This window comes from Anser cygnoides, chromosome 8 (genome assembly GCF_040182565.1).
Source record: "Anser cygnoides isolate HZ-2024a breed goose chromosome 8, Taihu_goose_T2T_genome, whole genome shotgun sequence".
Classification (NCBI taxonomy): Eukaryota; Metazoa; Chordata; class Aves; order Anseriformes; family Anatidae; genus Anser; species Anser cygnoides.
The window spans coordinates 27,396,240-27,408,887 of NC_089880.1; the positions used below are offsets into that span (position 1 = coordinate 27,396,240).

Below are 12,648 nucleotides of genomic sequence, written 5' to 3' on the forward strand. Positions count from 1 at the left end.
TTTTCCCTTTTGGTTTTGCTTTCCCTTCTTTCACCCTTGCTCCTGTGATAGCAGCAAGCTCTGCTTCTAGGTCCCCATCATCCTCACCGTCCTCTGCACCCAGCAGCATCTCTTCAGGATTGAAATCTACAAACAGCCCCAGCTGGAGACAAGGGAAAGAAAAAAAATACAGCAGTGAGAACAGAGATGACGCTCAAAAACATCACACTGCATAGATTAAACATTTCCATGCACTCTGGATGCTGCTCTTTCTTTTTTAGAGCCCACTATCACACCACTTCTATTACCAGAGCAATGCACACAAGTCATATGTAACTCAGCTGAGGTATGTAAATCTTCATAAGCAACAAATACTCCCTCTAGAATGCTACATAACCAATGATTTCTAAAAATAAAGCCTATCTAACAGTTTGACACAACAAGGTAAAACAAAATGTCTGTTATACTGAGCCTCATTAAGCAGATATCATCAAGGAAGCTAAGGGTAGTTCCGGTAACAGCTAAGCTAAAAAATATTTAATCATTGCTCACATAATACAGGTCTGACGTGTGCACCACAGAGACTTCTCCCTTATCTCTTGGAAGAAGCTATATTTACATATACAGAACTGTTCTCTATTTCTCATTACCTCTGTGTGTAAATCATAAACACAAGGAAAGTGCACGCAGACAGAAACCTGGCCAACCCAGCAATGCCTACACTATGCTGGAAGAGATCACTACAGCTAAGTGACAGCACCTCAGGGAAGATTATTATTAACAGCGTTCAGAATTTGACAGAGTAGTGGCGGTTCTCTCTCAATTTTGGCAAAATATGCCAAAGGATACAAATATCCAAGAAACCTCTGAGGTCGCAATCTGAAAGATATTCTTCTTAAATGCCATTTTGACATGAATTTTGTATCACTGATGGAGAAACCAGCCAAACCTGGAATAAGTGTTTTTTATGCAAAATACACTAAGCATTATATATATATATATATAAAAATATGAATTAACTGAATCCCATTCATCCTGTGAGGTAGGTGGATCACATTTCCTCAGATTTTTTCAGAGCACAAGCCTCTTTCGGCTTATTGGTCTTCACATGGCCAAGCAGGCAGCAGCTCAGCCCCTCTCAAGCAGAGGAATAAAAAACCAGTTATTATTGCAAGGGTTAACAGCCTCCCCCTGCCTTGGAGGATCTGAAGTGCTGCCAGAAGTTGAAGCTGGCTGTCAGTTTATCAACTAGCGTGAATCAGTAATGACAACCGTCAGAAATGTGGTGCCGGTGGCTACTGCCCTGAAATATTTTGTTGCTCTCTTTGAAGCCTTGTATAATCCCGAAAGAGAAGATGAAACACAGCTGAGAAATACTGACTCCAAGAATCAGGAAGAACGTTCAAAACCAGCAGCTACTTGTTGCCTAGCCATGATCCTGCCCTTGACATTCTGTAAGGCACTGAGCGGATCAGCTGGCCACCCCCTGCCTTCTTCCATCTTCTGTAAAAGAAAACTAACATTTGTAGCTTTGTGTAGAATGGAAAGAAGGGCTAGACAAGATTTAATTAGGAAAGGTTTATTAAAGGCGATCTGAAGATTCAAGTTCTATAGAACACACACGCGTACCTTTCATCAACGTGCAAAATGAACCAGGAGCTGCTGTGACCTGTCTGTTACTACGCAGTAAGTGTAGCGAGTGTAATCATGAAGAAAAGAACAGGCTCTGACTTTCTCAATCTGTTCAGCAAGGCACTTTTCCAACTAAGTTAGTGTATGAACTGCAAAGTTTTGGTTTTACTTCTTTTTTCTGTTATATCAAGCATTTGTTTAGTATTAACATGCAGCTCAAAAAAAGATCAAATTCATTTGCAAGTGAACAAACCATTAGCATATTCAAGAAAACGACCCTCCAAGCTATAAATAAGAAGGGACAAATAGCTAACCATACAGCATTAGAAATTAGCAAAATATTAGTTAGATCCTTTACTTTTTTTTTTTTTGTTTCCTTTTTTAGGGAGGGTGAAAGACGTTTTTCCCTTTTACATTTTCTTATATATTACTATTCCAACTGAGAACTACAAGTTTTTGTATCAAAGCAATGCTGACGTTACAGACCTCTAACAGAACCATTCTGCCTCTTGTATAGGATACCTGGTTCCTGGGAAGTCATCGACAAGGAATATCTTACCTATTTTTTCCAGGCTATTATCCCATTCCAATCTCTTCTCATATTTCCCTATTTTTCTATCAGCTATTTCTTCTCTATAGACTTGCCCCTTTCCACCTTCAAAGGTTTCTGAACTTCCACTACAGTTCAAACTTACTCTATACATTTAACTGAGCTCTCTTTTTCTTCCATTCCTGTATCTAGAATTTTGCCTTGGTCAGATCTCCATTTTTGACGCTGCTTCCTGACTTCCTACACCTCCTAACTATTAACTAAATCATGCCTCCCTTCTCCAGACTTCCAAAAGTACATCCAAAGGTAAGGAGCATGAAAAACCAACATACTGACACATCTAAGCTCCCTGAGACTACGTTACAGCTACATGACAGGGGCATAGACAAGCTCATCTGTTACATGAATGACTGTACAGAGAGAAATAAGAAATAACTTGATTTATTGTTACCCCATACATGTCCCTGAATTTGTTGCTAGAGATTCTAGTATTCTTATTTCCGTGTTCTTAGATGTGTAAGAAATACCTCAATATGGTTACTGAATTTGTTATTAAATCTCAATGTAGGTGAAGTAGGAAACTACTGTAAACATGAGTCATGCGGTCTCATGCAAAGATTACAGTGTCACAGCATTGTGGCTTCCTTCCAAGGCCTCCGCTGCTGCATGTCAGATCATTACTTGAAGAACGCGCTAAAGCAGAAAGCCGAAAAACAATCAATACACAATTCAGAAGTTTTCATAGCCCTACAGTATCAGTGCACGGGAGATCCTAGCAGGACAGGAGCGGTAGGTGCTCCCCGAAGAGCAGGCGGCCCCCTCCCTGCCGTACCACCACACCTCCCTGCCCCTTCGCCTTCCTTACCTGCTTTGCAACTGCAGCGCCCTGCCCCTTCGCCTGGGGGCTTTTTTTGTGCCTCCTGCCAAGCATGCTGGCTCCCGAGTCTCGCAGGGCCGCGTTTCTAAGGGACTGAGAGCACAAGGAGCCCACCGTCAGTATCTCAGCACCCGGCTGGCGGCGCGGGCCGGGCACGGCCCCCAGCACCGGGGGCACCCCGCAACGCCCCCCGGCCGCGGGCACAGCGGCGCCGCCTTCCCCACCGCTCCCGCCCGGCCCTCCCCGGCCGCTCAGCCCGCGGGAGGCGGCGGGAGGCTGAGCGCCGTGAAATGGCCGCCGCCGAGGGCCCGACCCGCGCCGGGCCGGCCGCGCCGGGCCCCGCTCACCTCCGCCCGGCGCTGCAGCGCGGCCCGGCCCCGCACCGCCCGGCCGCGGCTCCGCCACAGCACAGCGCCTGCGCCGGGGCTGCGGGGGCGGAGCTGCCGGCCCCGTCCCCAGGGCAATAGGAAGGGGACAAAACCCCAAAGCACAGCCCCGGGATCGTTGGGGCTGCTGGGAACCCCTGGCGGTGGGAGTTCTCGTACAACCTGCCCCAGCACGTGGCAGAAGGGGGAGGGATAAGGCTGTGCTAACCAACGCGTTAATAAGGAGCTGTAGCAGTTAGGATACGCGTTGCCATAAAGGAGCCCCTTGGCTTTGCTTCTCCTGCCAGGCACGTCCGTGTTCAATGGTTCCTGAAGCTGCTGTGGCAAGGTTTCCCGTCCTCTAAATAAATGGATGCCCTATCTCAGCTCCCCAGCCATCGGAAGCATTATACCCAGCTTCCTTATATGTAACCTTACAACAGGGAGTTCAAGAAGCTTTCTGCCAGCTGCAGCCTCATTCTACCTTTCCTTCACTGAGATCAAACAAGAACAACATTTGGAGCCCATTCCACAGGAGTTTTCAACCTATCTATCTCCAACAGATACCCAGTTTGCTAAACAGCTCCATTATAGAGGTAGCTTTTAAACAGACATGGATTACCTGAGGTTACTTCCTTAAAGCAATCCTCAATACCAAGGCAAGACTGCCATCCAAATAAAGACAAAATAATTGCTAGAATGACCAATTTTTCTTATTTTTACTTTCCTAGTACCAAGCAGTTTCCTTTAGATAGCCAATTTAAATATCCAATCTTGATCGCAAATGGAAAGTTCATTTTCATTACAGGTGTAATAGAATTTTAGGCACATTTTAATCATGTGTTTTATACTCTACAGCATTCAATGAGGGAAATAAATACATCATAATGCCACAAATGACACTGCTGGTCTCAACAACAAAAAAAAGCTACTTAGTGATTAAGCTCGTTAGTAGTGATGCAAGTAATCAATTTCAATTTGTAAACCTCAGCTGAAAGGGGACCACTTACCAGCACATAAAAATTTCCTTAAAACAGTTAGTTTGATTTCAAATATTTAAAATGCTTCAAAGCACGTTCTTTATTGTACAAAAGGTGCTTGGATACATCAAGCAAAAATATTTAGAAAAATACATTCCACTATTTCCATGTTATCAACACTTAAAAAAATTAAAATAGATGATATTTAAAACATTTATACAAATATAAAAATAAAATCTCTATTGCCTTATTCATCCTTGAGCGCATACATGACATCATCCTGGCTGATATTTAGTCGCACACGCATGTGGAGATACTTATTACTGGACTCCACCAGCAAGAGCCTGCAGGCACCAAGTCTTGAACAAATCGCCATGATTTCCGACACCGTGGGGCTCTGCATGCCTTCCATTCTACACAATGATATGTGCTGATGATAGACCTATAAAAAAAAAAAAAAGGAAGATGTAATTCATGCTTAACTCCTGCTGCAATATAGTAGGCCAAGGTGAAAAAGGGAAGTTTCCCTCCACATCTATGAAAAACTCGTTTCAGTCTGTAGTCTTACAGACTGTGAAGACCCGCAAACAGCTCAGAAAGGCACGACACACCTTTAAAAGGCAGAAGAATGCACCTGTCACTGATCATGCAGACTAGAAAACCTCTAACAGGAACTGGCTTTTCTATTTAGAAAGAGCAGAACAAAACCCCTTTTGGTGTTAGAGAAAAACTAAGGAAAAAAGATAAAAGATCAGTCTAACAAAATATTCTTTAAGTTTCAAGAATTGATTGCATCAATGCAATCAACTGACACACGTGTTCAGGAAGAAGGGACAGAAAACAATTGTAGTTCTTACTTACAAACCTGTAGAACCAGATACCGCTAACATTTTATGTAAATATACAGTTCTACGTTATTATTATTATTTAAGTATTAACATTTAGCTTCCATACTGTAAAACATGAAATGGCCTCTGTACGTGGCTCTGCTGGCATATTTTACAGGCCTACTAAAAAAAATTTGAAGCTACTAGTGATATATCTGCCTCCACTGAGAAAGAGGGAGATGCAGAAATTGGAATTAACTTTGAGGTTTCCTCCCTGAACTATGTTACCTGGTATTGCCAGGTTACTATTTATTTCTTCCTTTATGAAACATGTTAGGTAAAGGCACACTATTTTCAGATAAAGATTAAAACATTTCATGAGCCAGACCACTGGTAGTATTAACATAAGAGCAGGTGTTCCAATGACAAGTATTTAGTCTCACTGAAAACAAGGGGAACATCAGTTATGCTTTACAAGTGGCCTGGACAACCATGTCCCAGTTTACCTTACTACATGTCTTCCATCAAATTCTAGGAATAAAAATCCCAGATATTTTAACATTTATGCATTTGCCTGACAGTTTTGAGTATTCCCCTCCCTTAAAAACAAAACGAAAAAACAACATGAAACACTAACATACCTGTTGAACTGTTGCCTCCTCAACTCCTGCCCTGCGAAACTCTGCTAAAATTGCTTTCAAAAAGATCTGTTCGTGCAATGAGGCATTCCTGAATATCCAAACAAAAGGGACAAAAGTTAGTCTGCAAAGTTAAGAACTTATGAATCCTTAGGAAGATGTCTGGAAGGGAAATTGCCTGGTAACAATATTTAAACACAGGGTATTTCTCTATTTGAGAGGGAAAAAATGCAAGACATTCCATTTATGTCCACTAGCCAATATTACATCTTGCAGCTCTGGCACCACAGAACACTGCGTTTCACTCTACCTCTTTCACTATCTGAAGGAGACATTTCATTCCATACAGTATGTAAAGCTTAATGGCTCAATTAAAATGCCATGCAAAGTTTGATCATTGTACAGATCCTTGTTTCTTACAAGCAGTTGTATTAGGAATAACATGAGACAACAATTAATGTGGTAAACCCTCATGAATTAAAGAACTGCGTAATGCCACGATGTTGTATATGTGCTGTGCTGGCAGAACAAGTCTGTAGATTCTTTAATAATTACAACCCCCCTGCTGAGAATGGCAGAATCCACACCAGACATCATACCTGTTCCGCAGTGTGTTATGGTCAATTTACATTTATTAATGACCTATTCACATTTTTCAGACCCAATGTACAGTAAGCAAGGACATTTGGGAAATTTCAAAATCCCTGATTCAGACACTGAAGCATCCTGTACAACTTTCAACAAGCAATCTCTATGTCTTGGTTTCCCATATTTCATTCCTATTTTGTATCTCTCTTCTAGCTGTGCTGCGAGCTGTGTTTTTTAAATCATATTTTAACAAAGCATGATGCATCACATACACCACCCAAAGGGGATAAAAGGGCAGACTGAAGGTTCTGTGGAAATCAGTAGTGAAAATGACACAAAAGCAAAGAAACGCCTCTAAGAAATGTTTTTACCTGATCGCATTTATATATGGTGATGAAAACATTTCATCTATGGCTTCTGTTACGTGGGCCATCCTGACTATTTCAGGGGCACTCTTTTGGCTAGCAAACTCACAGATCTCAGTGGCCCTTCTGCAGATATCAAGGCAACGCCTTGCATCGCCAGACAATGCTGCTACCTGAAAGTAAACATGACAGGTTTGTAGCAATATTTTCTACAAGTTGAGAAAAACGTTTAGCAAGAATCAACAGACCACAACAAACAAACAAAACCGGAGAGTATTGCTAATGTGGACTATGTAAATAAACCCAGATTTGAAAAGAGTCTTATTGATCAAAACCAAACAAAAGCAACCTCCCTACCCCGCCCTGATGTAGTAATCACAAATTTGAGACTCAACTTGGTTTTATAACCATGGAAGTCAAAGATTTAAATAATAGTAATCAGGAAATTCAATATGAGCAGTTTAACTGAGCACCAAAAGTTTTCAGAAACATTATAAAATTGAGACAATTGGAGATGACCACAATCCATGTTCATGTAGAAAGAAGATGAGAAACAACTCAGTTTTTCCATATATAAGGGAATATTTTTTAGGAGTACGACTTCTTAAAATAGGTCTCAAAGAAACACCTGGGATAGTGAATTTACACTTAGAAATGCCTGAAGAATATTGAGTATCCAAAGTTTCTGAAACAAAATACTTCTGAAAATCCCACTTACGGCTTACAATTTTTAATAAAGTTACGAATGTTCACTAGATATAGGGCTGGCCTGTTTTCCCCAGTAGAAACTCATAACTTATGGAATTCCTAAAACCCTTCTGGAACCAAGAATGAAAAACCCTATAGAAAAATCTGATTACGAGTTATTGTTTGTGTAGATTCTCTGAAGAAAAATTGTACTAGAAGAACACTGCAGGTTAGTCTGCAAATTCATCACTATTATTCATAAAAACAGTGGTTTCTTCACAACAAAAACAAATGCTGTTTCCTTTGACCTATTTATGAGAATTCTGTTTTTAATCCTAAAGCAATGTTTTGCAGAAAGAGTTTGAGTATACTGTTTTGTAGATAGTCTAACATATCATTTTAATGCATTTTAACATATGCTAACATAAGACATGGGATAATGCATACATCTCCCATTTGAGAAGCTACTGATCCCTAAGGCATTATTTTTTCTACAGAGCATATAGACTGAAAATAGAACATATTACACTGAGGCCTTAAACATCTTGAGAAAGAAAAAAAATCAATATAGGTATTTTTTAGCATGCCTGTATGTTACTTTTTTTAGCCCAACTACTGTTACAAAGTTCTCCCTCAGTGACTCCCCATACTCTTTACCTAGCACAACACACAGAACACATGTGCACTGTCTTTACCTTTCTGGAAACTAGCTGAATTGCATCCTCTTCAAATGCCTTCACACTGTTCAGTCTAGATGAAATAATTTTCTGTAACTGTTTATAGGTGTAAGGCTGAAAGGACATTCTGGTGAGGCCCTACAGAAAACAATACAATACAGTGAGCACAACCTGTATAGTTAGTAGCTTTAATTTCTCTGGTGGGACCACTCTCTCTTTCACATCCTTCTTCTCCTAGCTCTGATAAGCTTTAATCATTTCTTCTGCTTCCTATTTGTGAAATACAAGTGCACATCCATAAATAAAACAGACTGAGTGAAGATCTGTGGTCAGACCACCTCCCCAGTAGGCCTGAGGAGCAAGTGCCGCTTGCTTTTAGAATTCAAATTTCTCTTACAAAACAAATCAAAGCCACCCAGTCACAAGAATCTTTTGATTACACTGTTTACACTTGGTTTTTAAATATAGTAACAGTAGAAACTATGAAAAAAATATCCATCTCTCCTTTAGCATATCTGTACATATGTATACAGGCAACTATTGACTTCACATTAGCCCTGCTAGTCAGCAACCAGCCTAGAATTAAAAGTCATCTTCTGGCTCAAGCTAATAAATCAAGCTGATTTCAGATGAGAAGACCAATCAATGACTGTTACAGATGGTACACTGCCTTTCAGTAAGAGGAGGTAAACTTGTACATTCTAAAATTTTGCATTCCTTATGCAGAAATCCTCTCTTAGGTCTATCTAGACTCAGATCTTCAGCTGGTCTGCAGGTTTAGTGGGTGGGAGAACAATTCAGTTACTGTGCAACTGTTTTTGAGTCACAGAAGGATGGAAGCACAAAGCACTGTTTTTGCAAATCACTTTTTATAGCAGTGTTGAAACAATGACCTAGGAAAATATATAAAACGTGTAGAGTGGTAAAGCATCCAATTTTCTGTCCACAGGTATCCAAAGAAAATCTACCATCTGATGATGGCAAATGGACAAGTAATTAAGTGCCTGGAATGGAAAGGGAAAGAGGAAGGGAAAACAGAAAGAAATTTCTCTGAACTCTAGCGTAAGCAGCTTCACCATGAGGCATGGCATTTGATTATCCAAATACTAATATGTTTAAAAAGACAGCTGCATTCTTTTTCTTAATTCATTCTTACAAGAACAGAGTGTTCTTACACAGCATAACATCTGATTAGTGAGCTGGCTCCTGTACTTACTTTGCTAAGATTAATATGTTCATCATCTGCCCACTAGAGAGAAGGGGGTATTAAAAAAGCATTAACTTCTGTATATAAAATTATGTATAACCCACCCTACCCTTCTCCCATATTACTTTTGACTACATACAGTATTTAATCAGTTCTTATTTTCTAGCATAGCAACAAAACTGTTAGAGGACATACCAGCCTGCTAGCTACTCTGTTCATCATTATTCTCTCTGGCAAGTCCATGGTGTTAGCAATGGCCAAGATGATTAACTTGGAGTGCTTTTGAGTTGGCCAGTCAAATAAATTGTACATCACATTCTGTTTTCGGGTCCACAGAAGATCAAGCTGAGGAGAGAAAAAGAGAGAAAAAAAATTTGACTGAAAAAGGATGGCCTTGTATTTACAATACTTGATGGGGGTGTGAGAGAGCTAGTTCTGCCACAGAACACTTCTTATGTGATACTGAACAAGCTGTCTGTTGTGTCTCCTTTATTCATCTATTAATAGGACTGCATTTTCTGAATTAGGGCTCTGATCTCTTGGAAAAGCACAGTCCCAATAGATGTTTGAACAGTATTCATCGCAGTATTAAGCTAGAATTTTTAAACACTACTGTAATATTAATATTACAACTAACAAGATTAAAACACCTTTCATGCAAGGACCTGAATCAACTTACAGAAAAAAATAAATGTACGTTTGCTTGTTACTGAATAAAGCACGTTAAAAGTTTCAAAATCGGATATTTCATTGTGAATGTTCTCACTGGAGAAGGCAGCAGCTTCCTGACAAAACAGATTCTAAAGAGCTGAATTCTATGGTACTTAGGACTTGACAGAACCACTCATTCCATGACTTAGACCAAAACAAAACAAAAAAACAACAACATGAAAACCAAGGAGAGAACAACTTTGGCAATAGGATGAGGATGCCTGCCTATTTACATTCAGTTTCCAAATAAGACTGTCTTCTCTCCAAAGTCTACTCGTTTTAGGCCATATATGATATACTCTAAATACATACACTTTTTCCATCCTCCAAAACCTTTTTTTCTTATGATACCTTAGGAAAGAGAATGAAGGATTCCTTGTCTTACCTCATCTACTATGAGCACTGTGGTCTTCCTCTTTGGTCCAGGCGTACAGAACAGTTTTGCCAACAGCGTTGCAGCATGGGTTGCTGTCACCTTCTGACCTGTCAGTAGCTGGACAAGGATTAAACAATGCTGCAGGTTAAACTTCTGATTTCCATGGTTTTGGTGTGATCAACTTTTACTTGATTACAACTTTTCTCTAACACTGAAGAACAGCCATATGCTTGGTCACCCCCCAACTGCCCATGGAATTATTAACATTTTTAAGTGTGGTTGTGAAAAGACACTTAGCTCTACCAAAAACTGTCCGTAAAATACCAAAATCAAAAGAAAACAAAAAAAGAAAGGCCATTAGAATTTCCTACAATTTGTGTTAAATATAAAGATTCACCTAACATATGTCAAAGTTCTCTCTGAACAGAAAACACCTGCCAAAAATCGAAGCCAGTTGACAAGAACAGACTGACTTCAGCAAACTTGGATGCACATTAAAATATTAATGTATCATCAGCAAGACCTAAACTAAATAATTTAGTCAACTCTAAGCTAGGAAAATACCTTCAGCAAGAACTGCTTCTGCAATAAGCACCGTGTCAAAACAGATAAGCTGACTGTATGTTACCTCTTCCCTTGCAGCTCCAAAGGCACAAAGAAATTAAAGCATGACAAGTCAAAATTATATTGCATATGCTGAATCAGTTGTTCAACATATCTCAGAATCAAGCCATAAAATGAAATGGAGATTGTACATGAAGAGTTTATTTGCTCTCCAGAACAGCAGCTTCCCTTTTAAAGTACTGACTGGAGATTTCATGATTAAACACCCTGAAGCACAACAATAATATATACTTGTTTCATGTTTCCAATTCAATCAAGACCAGTCTGAATCAGTTATACCAAGCAGTTTCCAGAGGATTCTGATTCTACAGCTCTGGAACTGGTCATCCAGTATCTCAGAGTTCAGTTTGTTTTGGTGGAATTGGCACACTTACTGTACCCAGGCATTTAACTTCCTCACTTCCATCTGTCCAGGCCTTTGTGTTGCTTTTCCCTTCGTTATAAGCTTTCCTAAGAAAGTGACATAACTGCAGTAATGGGGCACAAGTTTCTAAGGAAAGGCACTGGGTGCTTCAAGAAACACATTTCATTTCCAGATCACTGGCCTAAAGGTAGTCTAGCCTACCAAAGGTCTTGGTGCAGTTACTCTCTAATTGGCATCTTAATCCGTTCCTCAGAAGGGTAACTCACACCTGGATAAGCACTAGCCGTAGTCCCAGGTGAGATACTGCAGACTGGTTTGTCATAAACATTTGGAATACAGTATGGTTGACAGAGATGGTTTTTCTTTCACTGGATTGCTGTGACAGACTGATTTACAGTTAAGACCGTCTTAAGTAATTACTCTTACACTGACTTTCAGAGTTGTCAACTCAGTAACTTTCTAAATATGTGTACAGAAAAAGCTATAGAAGGGTAAATATAAAAAGAATCTAGTTTAGATTTATTATTATTTAAACCTGAGTGAATGTTATAAATCAGGCTATTTCCCTGCCAATGCCCTTAGGCAGCTGGAAGCGAGACAGTTCACAAAGCTGGGCACAGCCTTAAGCAAATCATTTTTAACCTGCTCTCAGATAAAAGCATATAGTCTCTCAGAGAGACTACTTCAGAAGTATTGATTGTTAATTGTTTTGAATCCTGAAACACATCGAGGATCTGATGGTAAAGTATAGGATTTCCTTTGTTTCAAAGCAGGGAGCCATTGAACAGGCTTTGCTTACCTCTAGTATCTGCACATAAGCTTGGTGAGGGTCAGTCAGCTTCATGCCATTGATCTCTATGAACTCGAATGCTGGGACATCGTCATTTTCTGCAGCTTGCTGAAGACAGCGAATCACTTCGTGAACAGTTGCAGTTTTACCTGTTCCAGGCACTCCAGAAATATACATGCACCTACAGAAGAACACCTTTTTAGCAGTCTGAGCAAAATTGTGACAAGAAGCTGGAATTCCTGGGCTCTGAGACCACCCTTGAATATTATTCCCTCTCTGTCACTTCAGGCAATTCCCTGTATACCAGTTAGTTTATTTGCAAACTAGGGCATGCCACACATTGGAAGATCATGAGAATTTTTATAATTACTGAAGCAACTAACAGTCTAAAATACTTTATAAATGTTAATT

At 40.0% G+C, this 12,648-nt stretch overlaps 2 protein-coding genes across 5 annotated transcripts in view; both read right to left on the reverse strand.

Annotated features, from left to right (window-relative positions):
- The window catches only part of CC2D1B (coiled-coil and C2 domain containing 1B), a 31,399-nt gene extending 27,985 nt beyond the window's left edge, over window positions 1-3,414 (reverse strand). The window contains exons 1-3 of the mRNA XM_048061922.2: window positions 3,386-3,414; window positions 3,027-3,131; window positions 1-142 (exon numbers count right to left, since the gene is read on the reverse strand). Of these exons, the coding sequence (XP_047917879.1) occupies window positions 1-142; window positions 3,027-3,092 (208 nt within the window). The 5' untranslated portion in view covers window positions 3,093-3,131; window positions 3,386-3,414. The remainder of the gene's footprint in view (window positions 143-3,026; window positions 3,132-3,385) is intronic.
- The window catches only part of ORC1 (origin recognition complex subunit 1), a 22,406-nt gene continuing 9,839 nt past the window's right edge, over window positions 82-12,648 (reverse strand). For 3 of the 4 annotated variants that reach the window (XM_048061925.2, XM_048061924.2, XM_048061926.2), the window contains exons 11-17: window positions 12,247-12,418; window positions 10,469-10,576; window positions 9,568-9,717; window positions 8,184-8,303; window positions 6,808-6,974; window positions 5,852-5,939; window positions 3,647-4,825 (exon numbers count right to left, since the gene is read on the reverse strand). In XM_048061925.2, the coding sequence (XP_047917882.2) occupies window positions 4,631-4,825; window positions 5,852-5,939; window positions 6,808-6,974; window positions 8,184-8,303; window positions 9,568-9,717; window positions 10,469-10,576; window positions 12,247-12,418 (1,000 nt within the window). In that variant the 3' untranslated portion in view covers window positions 3,647-4,630. Of the gene's footprint in view, window positions 143-3,026; window positions 3,132-3,646; window positions 4,826-5,851; window positions 5,940-6,807; window positions 6,975-8,183; window positions 8,304-9,567; window positions 9,718-10,468; window positions 10,577-12,246; window positions 12,419-12,648 lie in introns of those variants that run through there. The other variant, XR_010833259.1, reaches the window with a different exon arrangement.